The sequence below is a fragment of the Fukomys damarensis genome, unplaced genomic scaffold, assembly GCF_012274545.1.
Source record: "Fukomys damarensis isolate Sample0158 unplaced genomic scaffold, DMR_v1.0_HiC HiC_scaffold_32, whole genome shotgun sequence".
In the NCBI taxonomy this organism is placed as follows: domain Eukaryota; kingdom Metazoa; phylum Chordata; class Mammalia; order Rodentia; family Bathyergidae; genus Fukomys; species Fukomys damarensis.
Genome location: NW_022900944.1, coordinates 40,638,785 through 40,661,304, shown reverse-complemented (window position 1 = coordinate 40,661,304; position 22,520 = coordinate 40,638,785). Strand labels below are relative to the sequence as shown.

The 22,520-nt window shown below is 49.1% G+C and overlaps 1 protein-coding gene across 1 annotated transcript in view; it reads right to left on the bottom strand.

Moving 5' to 3' along the window:
• The window catches only part of Vat1l (vesicle amine transport 1 like), a 156,019-nt gene that overhangs the window by 66,097 nt on the left and 67,402 nt on the right, over positions 1 to 22,520 (bottom strand). The window contains exons 5-7 of the mRNA XM_033757895.1: positions 14,360 to 14,463; positions 12,139 to 12,194; positions 8,738 to 8,932 (exon numbers count right to left, since the gene is read on the bottom strand). Of these exons, the coding sequence (XP_033613786.1) occupies positions 8,738 to 8,932; positions 12,139 to 12,194; positions 14,360 to 14,463 (355 nt within the window). The remainder of the gene's footprint in view (positions 1 to 8,737; positions 8,933 to 12,138; positions 12,195 to 14,359; positions 14,464 to 22,520) is intronic.

Here is a 22,520-nt window from a genome sequence, read left to right as displayed (position 1 = left end):
GCTGGATCACTCAGAGGGGGACTCGGGCGGGTGCAAGGCATGGCTTGGGATCATGATGCTGCTGAGGCCCTGGGAAGATGTGCGTGGAAACTGGGACATGGGAGAATATGCTGAACTGAAAAATCTAGGAGGGTATGAAGGAAAAAGAAACAAAGGGGAGGAAGAGAGAGCAAACACAGTGTTGCTTCTGAAGCTTCCGTTTCCTCACCTGAAAACTGGAGAATGGACCATGCAACGGTCCTTCAAGGCCATGTGGCCGGGACCTTAGTAAGGACTGGGCCAGGACCCGGACCTCCAGGCAGCACCACTTCCTATCCCCTAGTCCTGTCCTCCTTCTTCCAGCTGTAGCCAGCCCTTTGGTCTCTCTTTCTCTGTGTGTGCATGCACGTGTGTGTGTGTGTGTGTGTGTGCGCGCGCGTGCGCATCAGCATCTATACAACATCTGTAATTTAGATTGAAATATAATTCACACACCACACCATTCACCCATTTAAAGTGGACTAGTTAATGGTTTCTAATACATTCAGAGTTGTACAGCCATCACCATTAATTTTAGATAACTTTATTCCACCCCCTCCCTGACCCTTCTCGAACACCAACCCTCTCTCTCAACAGCCCTGCTCTGGGCTCTGTGCCTCCCGGCCGGCTCCCAAACACCTGCACTGTGTGCCACCAGCTCACGCTGCCTGTCAGTCCATCCCACCCACTTCTCTTCCTGATCCCCTGCATTTCCACCCTCTCCTCATCATTCTATGGAAGCAGCTTTCTGAAGAACCAACCCCAGGATTCTCCAATCCCGAGGCTTCTCCTTTAGGGGCGTCCTCACTGTCGGCAGCAGGGGATGCTACTGCCCTAGCAGAGGACCACAGTCCCTTGCCCACCACTGTCTGTGGACACCTTGTCCTCTGCCTGCTGTGTGAATGGCAGGATGCCAGAGCTCGGCTTTCGCTCTGCAGTGGCGAGGCTGAAGACCCTGGCTTGAGCTTGGGAGCCACACCGTCTAGAATTCCACGCCAGCTCTGCCACATGCTGCCCGTAGGACCTTGAGCACTTTATCCATTTCTAGCTACCTCCATCTCCTCATTTGTGCAGCAGTGATGGTAACAGCAGCCACCACTAAGGGTAATTGTGCAGATTAAATGATTTAATTAATGTTAAGGGCTTGGCAAAGTACTTGGTACATAGAAACCTACTATGCTGTTTGCCAACTGTATAATTATTTTGCTCGTTTTTTGCTCAACGAGTTTATCAGTTGTCATTTTTCAACAACTTGTGTGCATTAGCCTCCCCTCAGGCTTCAAATGTCCACCAGATTCAACTGTGAGTGGGGTTTGGGTGCAGTTAAACTTCTCCAAAGTCTCACTTTTATGATCTATCAGGTGGGGATAGTGTTGGCTGGTCTTTGGGTCAGTGGAAAGTCGAAGTGAGTTAATCCACAAGGCACTGAAAACAGCGCTTGGCATGCAGTGAACCCTCTGGAAATGTCAGGTGTGGTGGTGACCCAGCCTCTTCTTTGCCTCCATGTGGCCGTGGATTTGGGCCTCCCCTAGATATCTCCACCGGATGCTGCAGGGTCACTTAGAGCGAGCTCACATCTAAGCTCACCAAGCTTTTAACGCCAGCTTCTGCCACTGCCAAATCAAACGCTCACATCTGGTCCCAAGCTAAAGGACCCTTGGTCATCTCTGCCTCTTGATTCTCCTTGGTGCTTTCTTTCCAGTGCCTTGCGTTTGCTTCTTTAGTCCCATTCTCCTGCCTCCAGATTAGCTGGCCTTCTTATTCATGCCTCTAAAGCTTCCTCAGCCTCCCAGCCAGACAAGGGTCCCTAGTTCCCCTGCCAAGCCACTGTGCTGAGCGTGCACTGCCCACTGCACCAGCTTGTTTGGGTGGTGCTTGAAAAATCCTCTCCTCACCCCAGCTGTGCCTGGGAAGGGGCCTCTGAATCTTTAAAGAATCTCATTCCCATGTGTCATAATTACAGTGATACCTTGGTACTCACTGTTAACTGGTTGCGAGAGGCATCATGTGTACCAGGTTATTTTGCAAGAACAAGTAGCAAGTCTCCAAGCAATGGTTACCAACAGGTAGTAGCCTGAGTATCAAGTACTAAACAAATGATGAGTCCTGGGACAAAAATCCTGCATCAAAATGGGTTGGGTACCAAATGTGATGGGTTCCAAAGCAGCAGAAGACAAATTTATGATTGTAAACTGGGCTCCCATGGTTTCTCTTTGAGTCTCTGCCTCTAAGTGTGAATCGGGGCCGTTTAGATGCCTGGCCTTGCCCTCTTGCATCTTCCCAGCATGGTTTGGAGTCAAAGCCCGCAGCTGCTTTAGACCTGACTGTCACCCTCCTCTGGCCCGAAGCCTCGCCTCCTGGTCATTCCACTTTCCTTGTCCCTGGAGTATCACACTGTTCTTTATCAGATCATCCTCTTGTCTGAGGAGGATCTGCTAAGCTTAGCATCATGTTTTCCACTGCATTGATTCTTTTAGACAAACTTATCTTGGTCTAGGATCTGTGGCGGCTTAGAATGAAGGACAGAAATGTAATTAAGGCATGACTGTTAGCTCAGAGGTTAAGAAACAGGCAACGCACAAGAGATTAAGGATACTGGCATCAAATAAGTAACTGCATTGGGCCGTGACCTCCCCTACAGCCAGTGCAAAGAGAATGTACAAGGAAGGGCAGAATTAGCATAAACCACTGACAGCCAGAATGCTACCGGGAGACAGATAGCTTCAGGATGATACCAGCTCATGAACCAGCTCCAGAACTTTCCGCAGCAATAAAAACATTCCTCTACAGCTGTCCTGTGCCATCCAGGAGCCACAGCCCGCAAGTGGGTGGGCTTCTGTGTGCTTGAAACGAGGCTTTGACCTCACTGTAATTCCAGCTGGAGTTTCCTCCTCAGTGGCAAAGGGGTGCAGGAAATTGCAATGAGAGGCCACAGCGATTCAGTCTGGGTGCGTATCCTAGAGTGAGCATCCTTGTGAACAGGACGGGCCTTGGGGAACTGAAAGGATAAAGTGGGGCCTTGCTATGAGTCCTGTCTCCCCGAATGTGAACTCAGCGTCCTCTGCCCGGCAGTGAGGGAGTCTGTGATTTGTTTCCATTGATCACATAGAACTTATTTCCTCTCCTCTAGTTTAGCCCTGTCCTCTCTCCCACCCTCACCTGCCCTACATCACTTCTGACTTGTTCACACTGTCCTTCCTAGAAGCATCATTTTTTGGCATGTGTGTGTGACTCCAACATTATGCAAATCATTTCTATCCTTCCAATCCCCATCGAGGCTTACTTCATTCTGAAAATCATCTCTGAACGTTCATTCTTCTTCGTGTTCTCCCTCGTGTTCTGAGCTGCGGTGGAAACCAAGGCCCCATGACCGACGGCTAAGCTATTCCCCAACTGTTTTACAGCCTTTAGTTTTGCCTCAAAAATGAACTTGCAAACTCAAGGGCAGGTAGCAAACTATGACTCCTGTCAACTCAGCATCCTAGCACAGGATTAGCACATAGTAGGTACTCAAGAAGGCTGCAGCTGCTTGGGTGGGGAAGTTTTCCTACCTAGAATCCTTTGTGGTATTCACTTTGCTCCTGCAGTTTAATGTACAGCTGGAAGCAAAGCTGAGGCTCTGGTCTCCCAGTCTGCTTTGTGCATGAAACTTATAATAAAGACAGATGGCTGAAAAGAAACCTTAATTGTCTCTGATAATATTAAATCTCCTATTTTGAGGCCTCAAAAAGGCCAAGAAAATTTTCTTTTAATCCCCATGGGCTTTACATTCCACAAATGGAGTCAGAGAGCCGGTTTGAAAAGCAATTTTGTGCAATCATTTACCAAAGGGGACAGGAAACGTCATTACGGTCCTCCTCCCGAGGTTCTCCAGTAATAAGCACGCTATGTGCCCTGCAAGGCCAGAAGAGCTGCGTGGGTTTGATAAATAGCCGTGTCGGCCCAAGTACGGCTTTAAACAGATGTCTGTAAATATTGCACAAGAGAAGCTGCAGCAAGTCGGTGGGCGGCCCCGATGAGCAGTCGTCCCTGCTTTTGTTGGCAAACAGGCAGCAGCTGTCTGTCTCCCTTACTCCGAGAACCAGCCTGCTGCTGATTTGTGATTCCTTTCGTTTGCTGGTGACCATAGTAACCATCATGGCTTCCTCTAGAGCGCTGGCTATTCTGCTCACGCTCCGTGGCCCACCCTGGGGACATTTGAAGGTGTCTGGGGCATTTTATCACAGCCACAGCTGGCAGTATTTGGGTGCTGTTGGCCTTTAATGGGTAGAGGCCAGGGCTGTTGCTAATCTTCCTATCCTGCATAGAGCAGGCCTTACCTCCAACAAGGAATCCAAAATGCCCTGGTTGAGAAATTGTGACCATTTTTTGGAGAAACCCTCTCTCAAAGAAAAATATCTTATTGATTGACTATCTGATCGATTGTTTTGGTTTAGTGACACAGGGTCTCCTTAGTTAACGCAGGCTGGCCTTGAACGCCTGACCCTCCTCCCTCAGCCTCTCAAGGGCTGGGATTGGAGGTGCAGGTGCCCCCACACCCAGCTTCTAGAATCTTCTTTAAGTAAATGTTGTACATTTATCCTCTTTCCGTTCAATCATTCATTCACTCACTCATTCCACAAATAGTTATCCTTAAACCTAGAACGTATCCAACTAGTCACATTCCTGTGCTGATGGGCACATTCATTCCTTCCTGTAGTAGGACTCTGGAGAGCATCTGCCCCATAACAGGCACCAGGGTCTGCAGCAGCCCCATGCAGCTCTTTCCTTGTCAGGCTTTGTGTTCTGGTGTGAGGGAGGGGGGCGAGAGTCTACACAAGTCGACGAACAAAGAGTAACGCACTTTCAAGCAGTGATAAGTAGACTGGTGAGTATCAACCAGAGGAAAGGAAAGAGAGACCACAGAGAAGGAGCTCCTTCTAAAAGGTGGAGATAGGAAAGGCTTCTCTGATAGGTCGTGTGTGTGAGTCCTTGATGTACTGGCCTTGAAGCCATAACCCCAGCCCTTTTTGAAATTTTTAAATTTTGAGACAGGGTCTTAGTTGTGAAGTCACTCAGGCCGGGCTTGAACTCACAATCCTGATGCCTCGGCCTTCCAGTAGGTTATATTGAAGCTGAGATGTGAATGATGAGAAGAAAGCAGACTGGCAAAAATTAGGAGGAGGAGGGGTATTCAACATAGAGGGGCAGCTCGTTAAGAGGCTCCAGACAGGGAAAGGGTGGACTCAAGGCTGAGGACCCTGTGCAGCTTGAAAGGATGAGGAGGTGGACAAGTGACTGTGCTGAGGTGGGGGTGGGAGTTACACAGGCTGGAACCTAACAGAACTGGGAAAGGTTCATGGGGGACAGGAAGCCTGGTGGAGCATGGTCAGGGTTAGGTGTTGCAGAGTCCGCTCAGCTCTGGTGAGGGGCCAGGTGGAAGTGCATGGCCCACCAGGAGCAAACGCAACTCATACTAACACTGAGTGGAGATGGCAGGATGCAGGTGGATTCCAGGCAATGTCCCAGACTTCCTGTCACACGGTCCATGGCTCAGCCAAGTGCACTGCAGCCTTGGGTTTCCTGCTGCAATCAGTGCTGGCCCTGAGCTCTCTGCTGGGGACCTCAGTGCACTCCATCCTCCAGCCAGTCTGGACCCAGGTGCAGCTTGCACAGAGCAGCATGTCCCCAGCAGCAAGTACCGCCATGAACCCCTCTCAGACGCTCCAGGAGGAGAGCCATGTTGGCCGGCTGTGAGGACCCTGGGATGTGTTCTGTGTGCCTTTTCTGTTCCCTGGTTGGACCGAGGTCTTCCTTGAATATTTTACTCCTGTACTTGCTGGGGGCCTCAACTAGCCATTCCAGCCTCTTCCCTGGTGGAGAATGCCCTTGGGACCAGGCCATGGCACCTTCTGACCCTGACTCTCACCCAGCCTCCTATGGTACTGAGAGTACAACCCAGATTCCTTTCCTTGCTGACCCAGCCAGGCTGTGTGAATACCACCCCCTCCCAGGCACACCACAAGACACCCCAAGTTCACCAAGACGGTCTTCTTTCGCGGGTGAGGGTCTTAATGCCTGAAATGCTTTTCCCCCAGACTTCTGCCTTCTTCATGTCTCAGTTCAAAGAACATTTTTCCAATAAACCCTTGTTCTTTAGAGTTACTCTGCAGCAGTGGACATCATACTGCCCCAAAAAGGCAGAAACTGGTTTGGGGGGGGATGAAAGACGCTTTGAATATATAAAGCATGATACACATGCAGAACACAGACACGCACAGTATTACAATTTCATGCAAAGGTTGATAAGGAAAAACAATATCTAGAAAGGCTCCTCATGGATGCATCAGTGAATAAAGGTGAAGAAACTGTGGGAATGGAGTCTCCCCCTTCTACCTGGTCTCCAGTATATATCCTAACTTAGCTCCTCCCAAGGATGTATTACAGTTGGTAATGTCTCAACCTGCAGGTCCCTCTCCTCTGAACAAAAGCTTCAGGGAGTGCAGGGGTCTTGGCCATCTATGCACCACTGTATCTTAGCATGTGTATAGTACTGGGTACATAATAGTCACTTGATAACTATTTGAGGATTCCCTTACCATGGTAATAGGAGGAATGATTTCAAAAATAAGCAGTAAGAACCCACTGGGACACCTTGATCCTCTCTTGGATTTCAATCCTTAAACACTAGCAGACTTGCAGGGTCCTTTGGGCATTGAGCATAAGTGTTAAGTCACTTCTCTTCCCCCATGCATGAGTTCATTTTTCAGTCTAAGCTACTTCCTGTTTTGCTCCTTCCTGTCTCTCTTCCCTGTCTCCATGGACCCCTGCTCTTCACCACTCCACTGGGATGCCACAGTGAACCATGGGGATGCTTGACTCATTAAATGAAAAACATTTTCAGGAAGACTATCACAAGAGGCTAACCATCTTGACAATCAGACTGCAGGAAGCGTGCATTCATGTCCAATTTGATTTAGCAATAAATTGAATCACAGAGAGCATCTGCAGGAGAAAAAAAAAGACTAGAAGGAAGCAAACCAAATGCTAATGACATTATCCTTTTCTGGAATGTAGATGTGCTATCTCTTCTCTCCTCATATTTCTGATTAACTCAGGAGTTTCCTGTAATGAATGTGTATTTCTTGTATCATAAGAAACATGGTTTTGGATTGGCCGGGCTTTAAAAGACCATCTCTGATACTTCAGCACCAAACAGACATACACAGACAGGGTCCCGGCCCACAGATCCAAGGGCAATTGTATCAGATCACACAGGTTTTCAGCCAAAACCTTTCTGGGAGGGTCCCACTGTTGGAGGAGCCATTGGATTTGTGCAATTTAGTCTATCAGGCAAGACGCAACGGCTTCTTTCTAAGACCACACCTCCCATCTCCCATAGAACTGTGTTTGCTGCATCTTTCACAGGTGCCTGTGGCTCCCAAAAGGAAAGGAAAGAAGTACTCATACCACAAGGGGTCTCACCCATGGAAAATGTAAAACAAATAAATACACATTACACATATTTTATAATGTTTTTTAGATTCCGCCTATGAGCGACCATGTGATATTTTTCTTTCTGAGCTTGGCTTATTTCATTTAATACCACGGTCTTGAGTTACACCCGTTTTCCAGGAAATGACATGATTTTGTTCTTCTTTATGGCTGAGTAACATTCCATTGTATGGAGAGACCACATTTCTTTATCCATTCATCTGTTGTCCAGCATCAACCACTAATCTGAACTGTCCCACAATAAACACGGGTGGATGTATGCAAGTATCTCTATAGCATGCCAACTTTAATTCTTTTGGGAACCTACCAAGGAGTGGTATAGCTGGATCAATTGGTATCTTTACTTTTAGTTACTTGAGGAGTCTCTATATTGATTTGCATGATGCCTATGATAGCTTACATTTCCACCAACCGTGTAGAAGTTTCCCTTTTCCCAACTGGTGGAAGAGAAAGTAAAGGGGAGGGGTCAGGAGGAGGTGGAGGGGAAGAAAGGAGAAGGGGATGAGTGGGTGGAAATAACCAAAGTATGCAGTATTTATGGGTGAACACAAAACACACCCATTATTCTGTACAGCTAATATAGACTGACATAAAAATGAATTTTTTAGGGGCCTCATGGCCCAAAGTCAAGGCTGTGGAAGCCCAACTTAGAACGTTTCTTAGGAAAACGTCTCTTGGAACCCAGACCACATCCTTCATTTGTCCGCCAAGAAGTCACCGTCATGGGTTCCTGTGCCATCCTTCCCTGGTACTGAAGGATCTTCTAGACTTTGCCTCCCACAAGTACCTAGGAACCCACAGAACCAGCTCATGCTTCAGCATCCATGAAGGCAGCCATCGGCATTCTTAATTTTTCATGATCAAGGAATGCTTCAAACACTAGAACTTTTGGCAGCTCCATTAAGGAAAACACTTGATCCAACACCAGAGCCAGCAATCCAGCAGGAATTACAGTATCCACCGCAAAAGCTGACAGCATCTCCCAGGGGCTCGGGCACCAGCTCAGCACAACACCCAAATCATTTCAGCCCTGAGCTCTTGACAGCCCTGGCCTCCATCTTTCATACACCCACAGAGTGACGGCATCCCCGACAAGCGCTACCCAATGGGACAGGGATTGTTAGGACCAGCACTGAAAACGAACTGAGACACAGTCATTAGTGTGAGACTTTACCTGGCTGCCCATAGAGAAGAGGTTGCTAGGGAAAGAAAACCCCACTCTTACCTCCTCCAGGGCCCACAAGGAGTCCACCACGGGCTTGATCTTCTTCTGGTTGTAGAGCCCTATGAGTTTGTCCACCACTCCTCGAATGAGGCCAGCACGGCCCTGTTTGAAGAGCAGGTTTAGGAGGGAAAACCCTGCGATGACTTTGTTCTCTTCATACAGCTTGATCGGGTTCACTTTCTCCACCTGCCACCACTGGAAGGAGAAACAGTGCTGGTTACAGACACCACACTGGGTCCTATCAGAGGCATTTCCAGCGTCCTGGGCTAGGCAACAGGGACGGGGGCCGAGCTGGGCCAATTCCAGCAGGCCTAAGGCAGCTCTTGGTGCTTAACTCTAAAGCATCCACCTTGCTAGGCACCATCACAGTGCATGGGGTACAAGACTGAGATGCTTATATGAAGCGCAGGATGGAGACAGGAGATGGATCCCAAAACCATGACAGATCGCTAACCCCCAAATCCATACTGTTCCAAAATCTGAAACTTTCTCAGTGCCAATACAATGCCACAGAAGAAATTCTGACATCAAATTGCACATGTACTGAAAATACGGTACAAAATGACCTTTAGGCTTATGTAGATGAAATGCACATGGCACTAGCATGAACTCCGTGTCTAAACTTGGATCTTACCACCCAAATGCCTCATTATGCATGTACAAATATCCCAAAATTTAAAAAAAACCCAAAGTCCAAATCGATTCTGGCCCTGGTGTTTTGGATAAGGGAGATTCAGCCTGTACCAGGTCATGCACAGTTGGAACATTAGGCATACATTTCAGGCTACTTGCTCTGGAGCCGAATCCCAGCTTGCCAATTTACCCGCTGGTGTTATTTCTCTGTGCTTTGATTTTCTCAGCTGACCACAGTGACAGAACACAGCTTCTTACAACTTCTGGGAGAATGGAGGGTAAGGGACGCAGTCAATGGTGGTGGTGAGGACGGGGGTGGTGAAGGAAGTAGGACGCAGAGTAGTTCGTAAGTGTTGTAGGGGAGGGGGGATGTTGGTGAAGGAGACTTCACGATCGCAGGAGCAGACGTCCTGAGAGACAAAAATGGCAAGAGCCTGCCCAGGTCATTGGCTTGCCTGAGTTGAACTGTGTGAAGAGGAGTTGTCTTGGGCCATAGATGATGCATAATATAATTTACCTAAGCAATGAACTTCCTTTATTTTAAAATGTTTTTATTATAACGTTTAAAAAATGACAGCAAGTAGCTCCTGGGATGCAGACTGGATGCACTTGGACCTGGACAGATAGGTAGGACCACTGGGTAGGGTTCACACACAAAATGCTTTACCAACATACATTCGGCTTGGCAAGGGTGCACAGGAAGGGAGCAGTTCAGAAACAGCCATACGTTTGGCCATGAGTTTCTTGCCATAAAGCAAAGGCAGAAAGATGACTGACAACTTGACCTGTGGTGTGTCTGCAATGCCTCACTGAATGTTTGTGGAATGAATCCTTTCTGCATCAGCAACTCTTGCACACTTGTGGTGAAGAGAATCCTAGAGCTGGTGCTGTTTACCAGTTGTGTGGCTTTAGATAAGTAACGCAACCTCTCTGTGCCCATTTTCCTCTCTGAACCTCATGGGGTTATCATGAGTAGCAAATGTGTTTATGTCTATAAAGGGCTTGGACCAGTGTCTGATGTACTAGGTACTCTATGGACAGTTTTCATTATCTTAATTTGAAAGGGATGTTTTTGATTTAGTGAATAGGAACCCCAAATCTAGAGTCAGATTGCTCTCTAAAATTTAAACTCATCTGTTTGTCTCATCATCATTATGGCCTGAGAGCAAATGTTTAACAGAGCGCAGCAAAAGTTTGACCATAAGGGAGATGGTGAATGGGAAATTTCTGTATGATTCCAAATGTGCTTTTCTTATGCTTACAGAAAAGAGTTTGTTTCTAGAACTCTTCATAGCAGAGCCATCTTTCCGCGCCTTGGCAATGCCCTCTCTTCAGCTCACTTCTAACCCACTGACTGGCCTGGAACCAGTCATCAGCGGGAAAAAAAAACCTTCATCCAGGGCCTCCAGCTACCAAGCACAATGGTCACCCCTGGTTTGGGAAGCGAATCTGCATGTCCTGTCGGGCTGTGTTTTATGAATGCCTTCGTGAGCGTGGCACGCTGTAATTATTTCATTAGCGGTGTGTGCCGAGATCATGCATTTAGGGGAGAAAGGGAAACACTTCTTACAATTGTACATAACTTGGATATCCATGCAGTCTGGAGGCAGCACGTTAATGGCACCCCGGCATGTACAGCTGTGAGTGGCACAGTGCTCAGCTTCCAGGACCCGGGGTGGGGTCCTCTGCATAGGCTCCTCTCGTGCACCTCCTGCAGACCCTTTAATCCTGATGATCCTCGGCCCAGACTTCAAAGCCCCGGTGCAGAAAGAGACCTTTAGATTTACTTTCACCAGTGCAGGCAGAAGTAGTTTTCCGCCGTCAGGAAAGGCTGCCAGCATGGGCGTTTCAGTTGCGTATGAAGCCCACCACGCCACACCTACCATGGGGTCTAATCCTCCTACAGCTTAGCCTGACCATTCCATTCCAAAGGCCTCTGTCACATTCTGCTATTTTCTAGTGCAGCACCTGCTAAGGGTTGGCAGCCATGTGTACCGTGTTATTAATGTGTCTTCCTTATGTCCAGTGTGTGTCTCTTATTAGAACGTCAGAGCCACACGGACCACCTCATCCACGGTGCTACCTCATCGCTCAGGGCAGCGCTACAAACAGCAGGTGCTCAGAAAATGTTTGAGAAGAGAGTGACGCACCAACTGCTGTGCTGGCTGCACCAGAGGCTGAGAGCAGAGGGCTCGAAGACCGGCCTCTGTGAGAAGCAGTGGTCTCCGCTGTGGGGTTGGTGGAAATAAAATATGTAAGCCCAGCATGAATAGCTCGAGATGGGAATTTGCTTCTGAGTAGATGCACAGTACGGCACATGCCCAGGGACAGGACTTCTCCTCGGCACACAGAGAGATCACATAGGCAGAGCTGGTTAAAGTAGTGGGGTCCCCATTCGCAGCTCCAACTCAGTTGGATGGAGACACAGGGAAATCTCAGGACCTCCAGAGACCTGGTTAGAAAGCGGCCAAACTGAAAGGCTGGCCACTGTATAGGCCAAACAAAATGCACTATTGCTAAGTTCATTTTTGACTAATGACTAAAAACACTAACGCCCATCGCAGTAGAAATCAAAATGAAGCTTTCTCGGGTTTCACTGGTACCCCTAGCTGTAGCCCAGGTCCTGGTTGTGCCAGGTGCCCGGTTGTGGGCTGCACTGACAAGGAACGATGTCAGTTGCTGACAAGCAACACTAGGTCAGTGTTTCTGGAGGGAGGGGCACACAGCACGCAAACAGCATGGTGCACTGGACATGCGAGGACACTTACTGATTTCGCGAAGCTGAAGAAGCTCTTGGTCTCTCCAGTCACCATGTTGGATGAACCTGCAAATCAAAGAGTCCCAAATGAAGCAGCTGCCACCAAAAATCAACATCACCTGGTGACAAAGATCCGTTTGGTGCTGACCTGGCAAAAGTTTAAAAGTGAATTTAATTCCTTTAGAAAAATGAGAGAAAATGGAGCAAGTCATCAAATTGACTATTTTAGCTCGATGTCATTGGTTCAAAGAGGAAGTGGCATTTGTCCTGGTGACGTTCCATTACTTCAGAAAACTGGGCATGCAGGAAAGGGCGATTCAGGCCAATACTTTAATGAAATGGTGGGTTGTCAAACTGTCTTCTTGGTTCTGTTCATTTGACTGACAAGTGAACTCCTGGGAAGCTACTTTACGGATCTGAGTTTGATTCCCAGGCGAGTGAGAAGCTTGGAGCACTAAGCTGGGCGCTTAAGTGATGGGGCAGGTGGAAGGAATCTGGATGGGTGAAAGACGAGGTACAGAAGAAGGCAGGCGAGGGCAGAAAGAGGATCAGAAGCCAAGAAAATGGAATGCGGCAGAACCCAGGAGGTTTGGCAAGAGACGTGAGAATCACTTGTGCTGTACGTATGAGGAACTGGGTTTTGCTAATAGGAACAAGCAGTGTTCCAGTGGCAGACAGGAAGTGGAGTTGAGACAGAATCCCTAAGATACAGAGAAAATGGGGGGATGGACTCCTTTTGGGGGTTCCTAAGGTGAGAGGATGAGAAGATTTTTAACAATATGGCAAACATGCAGATAGCATATTGAAGCCTTTTCAATGATTTTCCTGGCTTGTTCCCAAGAATTTGAGAGTAAGTTCTTGGAGAACAGTTATCTAAGGAAACAACAGTGCATATTTTAAATGTAGTTATTTGACTTGGGTAAAGGAGTAGCAGCAAGTTAGTTAACCACAGCTTCCGCTTTTATGGGGTGACTGTCACTGGACATTACAGTACAAGGCTTCCATTACGTAGAAACCAAGAAATCAATGTCATGAATTAGATAACTGTGACACAATGAAGTCAAAATTTTACCAAAATGACATCATGGAACTGAAGCAAAAAATAACTCCTGGCAAATGAGAATGATGAACCAATTTTCCACTTGCAGTTCATCAGTCATATCCCATATCCTTACAAAGTCCTCTGGCTTTTACTGGATCTCTTGTCAATAACGATAATGATAATAATAATAAAATAATTATGACCAAAACAGAAATGATCACAAGACTCCAGCCATGGATATTCACTCACCTCTGGGGAGTCCAACTCTCTTTTTGTTTTAATGATCTGATGATGATGAAAAGATATATATACCCGTGAAATATTTCTTTTATAAGCTCTTCAGGTAGCAGCAGGAAAATGAGTGTTTTTTCCTGAGCTTCTCAGAGCTAAGGTTCAATTTCTATTATACCTACAGGGCACAGAGTTGCCGAGAATCTCAAATATCATAACTCCAGTATCATTTTGCTTTGGAAAATGACAACTGGCTTCATATATGCCTTTTGGACCTGGTGGAGGCTGATGGTGAAATTAGCTTGCACGTCAGAGATAGAAAAGAAGAAAGAGAAGAGCAAGGGGGTGGTGTAGGTCTCATCTTGCTGGGGAGAACTTGCTTCCAGGTGCTTTCATAAGTCTCCCTCACGCTCGAGAGCAGAGACACGAATGCGAAGGCAGGGCAGCCCAGGTAGACCTGTGCTCCACCCAGGCCAGGCCTACCTTGATGGGACATTCGGGGCAGGTGCAGAAGGAGACCTGGGCTCTGCTGCTTCATCGCCAAGGGTGAAGAACCCCCTGGGCCTCCCACCTCCTACCCATCCTCTTCCATCCTACTGTGCATCCTTCATGCCTTCAGTTCCTGAACTTCCGTCTAAGCCACTGGTATTTCCCACCTGGTGCACCCACTGTGGGCCAAACTTCTTTAGCGTTCCTACTCATCTCATCTCAACCGCCACATTGGCTCAGCCTTGCCATAGCCTTTTAAAAAAAATGATAGGATATCGGGCAGTATGCACCTAAGCTCTTTTGACAATGAAGACAACTAACAGTAACATTAATATATTTAAAATGTTTTGAAATTACCCCTATACACACATGACACATCAGCACATTTCACTTTCCCAAGCTGTCTCTGTAACAAGCACAGCATTTTCTGTTGCTGGCCACCTCCTTCCTGCTCCCGTGTGGCACTCACCATATAAAATGTAGGTTCCCAGGGGCTTGAGAAGACTGAGACCTTTCCCAGTGTTGTCCCCACACAGGCAATCCAAGACGATGTCCACGCCTTCTGCAGAGATTCTAAATGGTGAGAAGAGAAAGCAAAATACTGTAACCTCCCAGCAATCAGACTGTGGGTCCTTTCCCTTCGTGTGTCATATTGTTCCACTCCCAGAATTGGGAACAGGGAGGTCTGGGGAGGTGGGTGTGGCCTCTAACTACCTGCGCACCTCAACCTTACTGTGGGTGACATACCAATGAATTAATTGAAAACATCCTGAATTGAAAATGTATTAATCCACCTAACTTACTGAACATCACAGCTCAGCCACACAGCCCTGTACATGGCTACACACACTGTAGCTATCAGTGGCTTATCCTCAAGATCAACTGTTCCTGATGGGGAACTGAGATCTGCTATGCTTGCCCAGAATTGTGAATGAGGCTTATTGCTAGCCCCATAAAAGACAAAAACTCAAAATCTGAAGCGTAGGTCCTCCTGAATGTATATTGCTCTCACACCAACTTAAGGCCAGGAAGTCCTAAATCCAGCCATTCTAAGACAGACTTTCTGTAGAAGAATTTCCCAAAGCAGGAGGCAGCTAAGGGCCTCGCTGGTATCTGATCCTAGGAACCAGTCTGGGTAGATGGATGCTGAAAGACACTGGAGCCAGAGGGCCTGAGTTTGTACCCTGATGCCTCACACAACTGCTCTGAGTCTTAGCTTTCTCCATTGTCAAGTGGAGCTAATATGTTTGTTTGTGGTAAGAGGAGAGTAGGAGAGTGCTTGCCCCAGGCTACCAAAGAACAGTCATTTGGTGAATCAGCTAACAGTTCCTCTTGGGGAAGCAAGAGTGATATGCCAGGCTCTGTCCGAGGTGCTGAGATAGTCAGGACCCAAATCAACATGTTCACTGTATCAAGGGGCTATGGTCTGACGGAGGCACATGGCTCTAATTTCTAAGCTTCTTTTCATCTAACTTCAGGGTCCAGTCTAAAGTTGATGCACAGAGGAAGAGGGTTAAATCTAGAGTCTTCTTTTAACAATGGGAAGACTAGAAGACCGGGGTCTTGTTTCCACTGTCACTAACTAGGAAACTGCACCTGCATCTCTTACGGTGACACTCACTTGGCTGCCCCAGATCCCATGACGGCTGAGTCCTGATGTGCATGTGTCTTTCAAAAGCCCTCACGTTGTGTCTACAATCCATCACCAAGGCTCATTCTGAGAGCTCAGCTGAGCTCTGGTCTCACAGAGCACTTCCACGCCCAGGTGGGCCCTGAAGCCTCACCTGAGAGCCAGAGCCTGGTCAACGCCTTGTGGGACGGGCTGGGGAATGATTTCCTGACTCCTGCACTTCTGTCTGGCTCTGGTTCCTGCTAAGTCTGCTCACTCCCGAGGGAGCAAGATTACGCTCTGCTTCTCTTGCCTCCCGCCAAGGTTAGGCTGGGCAAACCTCTCAGCCCCCTGATGGATCCACCCAGCCCCACCTGCCCACTTCCTTCCTGACACTCCCCACCTATGTACCCAACTTGCTGCTGCACCTTCTCTCTACAAACTGCCACTCACCACTCAGGCCTCCTTGTATTAGCTGCACCCTCTGGTCGTCCTACCCTGTTCTCCAGACTCTGCTTCTGCAGATATCCAGGATGCCCATAGCACTGAATGGCCTATTCTACCTACTTAACATCTTCTCCCCCGATTAACTGCTCATGGAGTTTTGGTCTGACAACTGTCCCAAGGGCTTTTTTACCTCAGGGCCTTTGCATATGCTGTGATCTCTCCCCAGAGAGTCTTCCCCCAGCTGGCTTTGGAGCTGGCTTCTTCTCATCCATCAGGTCTCATTGCTATCTAACCTCTCCAGAGGAGTAGAGTAACCAGCCACCTCATCCACATTGTCAGGAGCAGCAGGCCTACTCCCCCTTAAATAATCTCTGCTTTACTTCCCTTTGTGCACCAGTGTCTACACTGGAGGACTTTTTAGTCACCATTATGGGCCACAGTTATTTTGCTTATCTGCCTACTTACTTATTAACTGACCTTTCCACTAAAACATAATCCCGTGATTCAGAGACATATACGTGTCAGTAACTGTTACATCCAGTATTACTGTCTTGTTGCGTTCTTGCTGGTGGACATACATCAATCCCCAACAAATCTTGCTTGATTACATGGATGGATAAAAAGAGGAAGAAAGCACTTCAAGAAGACTGGCATCCTCTCTGTGTGCATGTGTGCGTGTTGGAAAGGAAGCTCACATATCAGAGCTACTTCATCACTGATCCCACAGCAATGCTACGAAGATGGAACTTGGACTTCACTTCTCTGATGCAGGGACCGAGCCTCACAGATGGATCCACCTTGCCCAAGCTCATGTAACCTGTGCAGCTGGGATGCAAATCTAGGTTTCACCACTCAGAACGCAAGAGTTATTAAACCTTGAAGCCTATGCACTGAAGGCAGCATCTCCTTCACAGGCAGCTCTGGGAGGCAGTCTACTGAGTGCAGTCTTTGAAAGACCCAGTGTTAAATGTTGTCTTAAATACATGTATATCCTCAGTTGAACTGCACTGTTCCTAAGATCCAGGTTAAGCTTTATGTAGCTTTCGGAGATCTCCCCTCCAGCCAGATTATAGGAGAGGGAAAGGCCAGGGTCACATGCATTTGCCCGAAATTCCCAGCCACTGCCAACCATTTGCTGAGTGCTTGCTTTGTGCTCAAGTTCACCCTAACCCGGGAGTTTGGGTGCTGATGGAGGGCCGGTGTTTGACTGCCTCGCCTCCCCAGCCCTCGCGTGTTGCACTCCGAGTAGTCGCTGTAAAAGCAATGAAAGGCGGGACCCTGGGAGCTGCTTAGGCCATGAGGCTGAGCTCAGATGAATGGATCAACCCTAGGGATTGATGACCAGGGAAGTGGGTTCTCTATGAAAGGCTGGGTCCAGCTCCTGCTCAATTCCTCTCTTGCTGTGCTTCTCTTCTACCAAAAGGGTTCCTCCCTCAGGAGAATATGGTATTCAAAAAGGAATGTAAGCAAAGACTAGGGCCTTGTCAGGCACCACATCTGCTGCTGCCTTGATCCTGGTTGTCAGGCTCCAGCACTGAGCAGAAGATCTCTGATCCCCTACATGGCCCAGTCTGTGGTTTCCTCTTATGGCAGCAAAAATATTAAGACAGGGAGATGGGGTGAAAGTAGACACAGAGACCATTGCTCCAGCGCAGCAGGCCAGGAGCTTTGGAAGGTGAAGCCATGCGTGCTGTTGACAGGTGGGCGAGAACTGGCCAAGGGACTACAGGAAGTCATTTCTCAGAGAAGAGAACAACAGTGTGGCCCAGGGGCTGGGTCAAGGCTTCGGAACACCCACACTGGCTTGGAGGAGTCCTGGCCCCTGTGTCCTTCCAGAAGGACTCAGGGACTGGCTGACGTGGAGGGGGCTGACAGGGGTTGGGTGCTTAAGGGCAGTGTAGCACTGGGGTTTGGATTGCGATTTTGTCTCAGCCTGAAGCATTTAGTTCCGCCCCTTATTTGCCGAGTGACCTCGGAGGAGTTAAAGTTTGTGCCTAGATTTCCTCCCTCATGAAAGCGGACAGCGGTGAGCTCCACCTGGTGAAGTACCTATGAACGGAGGCTGGGAGAGTACAGAGCAGCTCATGACAATCACCCGGCCCATGGTCAGCCTCGATTACCTTCTGTCAGAATGGCCCAGTTTGAGGCACTTTTGATTGTCAAAAAGGATTGCAAACAAAGGATTGCAACACCTCAGCAAACCAACCACTGAGCCAAACAGCCTTTAGGGTAGGTGAAGACTAAACCAGAAATCACCAGAGCCAAGCTAGCGACTTGTCCGCCCTGGGCAGCACATTTCACACCTGGAGCACCTGCCTGGTGCCAGGCACAGGGCTGAGAGGTCCCTGGGCTTACTGCACTCCTGCCACATGCAAGCCTGTGACTTCTGATGGGAGAGGAAACAGACTCAGGGACTGAACCAGGGCCCCGCCGAGGATGGGAGGGAGGCCTTGGGTGCGACGTGTTCACATGCAGAAACTAGCGGGAGCCACAGAGTCAGAGAAGGGCTTCACAGGGTGAGCTGGGGCCAGCCCGGGGCACCACCCCTGTCACCGCTGGGCCACATGGGCTATGGGAGCTGCTCCACTGTCTCCCACGGGAGAGGCTGAGACTCCCTGTGTGTCCAGGCACCCGCCCCTCCCCATTTCCACAGTGAGCCACTGGGACTGCACATGGCAGAGGGACAAGGGGAACTCCTCTCCTCCCTCCAGCGGTCACTGAACCTTCCCGAGGGACTGGGCTAGAGAGAGGGTAGGAGCAGCTAGCGGGAGGCAGATGCCACTGCCACGGTCTGGAGGGTGAGGGTGTCGGCATTTCTGTCCAACTGTCCATCAGCCGCTGCCCCTTCTGCAGGTGGAAATGCTCCTTCAGGTCCGAGTTTCAAAGTTAAAAAGTTCGCCCTCCCTTTTCCATCAGTATGAGCCTGGTGAACGGATCCTATGTAGGGGCCAGTTGTGGGAGGCTCGTGGCATCCCTATGTCCAGTGTCCCTGTTTCCAGGTGTTCACACTGCCTGCATAGGTGTAACAAGAGCAGGGCAGGTGGCAGAGCCAAGGGCAGGGGCTTCCGGTCTGCTTTCCCCTGCTGGCATCAACACCTCCAGATTTAAAACCAAAAAGCCCAGCTCAGGAGTTCCCCGGAGCCAAATTCTCAAGCTCTGCTGGAACTGCTGACCCCAGGCCTCGGTGTCTGTCCCTCCTCGGTCCTCACCCCTGGACTCCAGGCTGAATGCTGCCTCTCTGCTTCCTGCCCGCATGGACCAGGGCAGAATTTCTCTCGAGAGTCTACAGGGGGGAGAAACCCTTGGACCTCACGAAGTAATGAATTTCTCTTTGTTTGGGCTTGGATTTCCAGTTGGACCCCTGCTCTCTGCTCAGCTTTTTCTGTTTGAATTCCTTTTTCCCTGAGAATTCGTTGGTGCCATAGCTTTAACCATCAATAGCCACAGTAGGCTTCTCACGAGTGCTAAGTACACAATAGATTTTCCAGTAAATATTTACTGCTGATGGCTCCCTTGTGTATCCAGCAACACCTCCTCCAGGAATCCCTTCTGGATCCTTGCCTTTCTATTCTCTCCAGAATAGATTCTCATTCATCCCCCACTACTGTTTTCATACGCATCTACTACATGCTGGGCATTGTGCTAGGCACAGAGGGTGCAGAAGAGCAGAAAGCCAGGTGATCCCTGATTTTTCTGAGGTTGCACCCCTTGGTCTCCTCTGACTGGGATCTAAAGACTCAGATCATTTGAGCGAGTAGCAGCTCACTCTGCCTAGAATGGGAATGGATCCTTTCCTTGTGGGCTTTGTGCTTTTTAACCTGGGTCTGTGTTTCCTCCGTTTCCAGAGCCAGCTTATACCAGTCACTGAGCAAGTCCCGGGCGGGAGGGGGCTTCACGCACCCCAGCCACAGCCCCAATTTCCCCTGACGTTGCAGGCGCATGGTGCATTTATCCCGTCTGCAGGGAGTCGTCCGGGCTTCTGATGCCTCTGTCTAATGACAAGGAGAAGCCCTGGGCTCACTGGTCCGATTCTCCACAGTCAGCAGTCCCTGTGCCTCCTTTTTCGGAACCCCCCGCAGCTCTGCCCTTCCTTACCTCTCCATCGCTTCCCACCCTAATTTCCGAGGCCGCTCTCCTCTCATCCCACATGCTGTGTCTGGTCCAGTTTCTCACAAACTCATCTCTTGCAACAGGGCTTCACTGCTTCCGATCCCAACGCCATCCCAGTGGTTTCGTGCTACTCTTTAAAACTCTCACTTGACACTTAGTAATCATACCTCTGCTGGGGTAGAGTGTGATATTTTGATACAGTATATATACGCTGTAGTGAGTAAATCAGGGTACCTAGCATATCCATCATCTCAAACACTCATCACTCCTGTGGTTTTGTTGTTGTTGTTTCTATTTGTGGTACCGGGGATCAAACTTGGGTCCTTGTTCTTGCAAGGCAGGCAGTGGAACTACTGAGCTAAATAAATCCCTGGCCCCACTCCAGTGGTTTTTAACCAGCAGTGGTCCTGCTCGCCCTCCCCACGGGGATGCCTGGAGACATCCTGCAGTGTGAAGTCCTGGGAGACAGGCAACGGCTACTGCACCCAACGGAGAGAGAGCTGGTTTGCTCTAACCATTCTGCAACACACAGCACAGCCTCCAGCAACAGAATGACGCCGCCTGCTCCAAACATCCCCAGCACGGATAGGAAGAAGCCCTGATCCAGTCTGATGGCACCATTCAGCATCTCCCGCTGCTCCAGGCTCTCGTGCAGGCAGCTGGGCTTTGAGCCTGGCCCCAGGGTGAGCCACCCGCACTGCCTTTGGGAGAGGGAGTGTGGGTGATGGAAGGAACACGAGCTCTGACCAGGACTGGTGAGGAACAGGTGCGCAGGACTGACTTAGCCAGGCTAAGCCTGGGCTTCCTCCTTTGAAAACAAGGACAGTGTCCATTCATAGTGCTTGAAAAGGCCAAGTGAGCCCCCCTGTGTCCTATGGGTCCATGCAGTGGTTGCTCCGCTGGGTTCCCAGCATGCCCTGTGCTCCCCCATGAGGGGCTAACATCCGTCTTGAAAGTGCTCATTTCGTGATCTGTCTCTACTAGCCTGGATGCCAAGGACATGGGGACACGTGTGTCTTGCTCACTTTTACATCTGGGGAGCTCACATGAAGGCATCAATAATACTTATAAATGAATGCATGAAAATAACATCTGAGATAGTCTTGTGTGCTATTTCCCACCGGATGAAGTTCAAGTTTTTAAGGGGTAGTTTTTATATGAGTAACTGATGTATAACGAACTGCATGTACTGACGTGTGCACCGCCACATCTGGGGCAATAGGTCCACAACTGTGAACATATTAACAACAAGGTAACAAACACATCTTCCCTGCCCAAAATCTTCCTCGGGTTCTTTGGTAAAACCAAGAAAAAAGTTTGGCAGAACTCTTCACAGAATCCCAAAGTTGAGGCTGAATCTGGTGCCGAGCCTCGGTTTCCCTGTCTATGAAATGGGGCACCCTGGCCTTGCAAGGTCGGGCAAGGTCGGGCACGGGGGCCCCTCACAGGCTCAGTGGGGCTGGAAGAGACCAGCACAGTGGGCTGCTCCTCTCTTCACCCTCCTCGAGCTCCCCTTACCTGGAATTCTTCCCTACCTAGTGACATCCTTCTCTCTGATCTTTCTTCTTTGTTCCTGGAGCCTTTACAGGCAGGAGCCCATCAGTCAAGGTTTGCTTGGTTTTACTTGTAATGCTCTTTCTCCTCCCAAACACTCTCTACTCCCTTGGCCATTCTTGGCTTGAGGCTGACCCTACCTTCAAAAGAGGTTGACTGAATTTCTTCTAAAAGGGTTTTCTTCTCAAGGAATGTTACTTTATTACTTTTTCCTCATTCATCTTGTAGATAATAGTGTAGCCGTATCTGTGACCACTGAAGAGGAACCACTCTGCACAGCACTGCCCTTGCTTCTTAGTGTCTGGGTCTTTCCCTCTCACATCCACTTGCACCGAGAATTTGCACAAAGCTGTGATCCCAGAGTAGGTGGAACCTGCCCTTCTGCCTTCTTCGCTCAATGTGCTACCATGGACGTTCTTCATTTTGCGACACAGCCTGCATAATTATCACTTTTTAGTGGCTAAGTGAAACGTAAGCACACGGGTGTCCTATGATCTACAGCACCATTTCCTTTCTGCTGGTGACAGAGGCTGGCTCTGAATTTCCACCGTTAAAGACAGTGAAAACCGCGCTGAGCACCGATCGTGACCCAGGAGGGCTCTGAAGTGAGCAGCTCTGCGGTGCAACGTTGACCAGACTTAGGCCATTTCCTGCCAGCAGGGGGACTGGAGGGAGGCTCAAACCCTATCCACACTTCCGGTCATTTTTAGCCTGTTTTTGGCATCTCCACTCACAGCCACAGTGAGCTGTTAGCAATCACACGTGAGGGGAGGTGGAAAGGAGCTGGGTCTCAGGGGCTGCTGCCTTCTGTTGCTTCTGATCTCAGCAGAAACCCCTGGCTCTCGAGCCGATGGAGCAGACCAAGGGCAGGAGGCGACAAGATGGGGTGGGGAAGGAAGCCCCCGCCCCC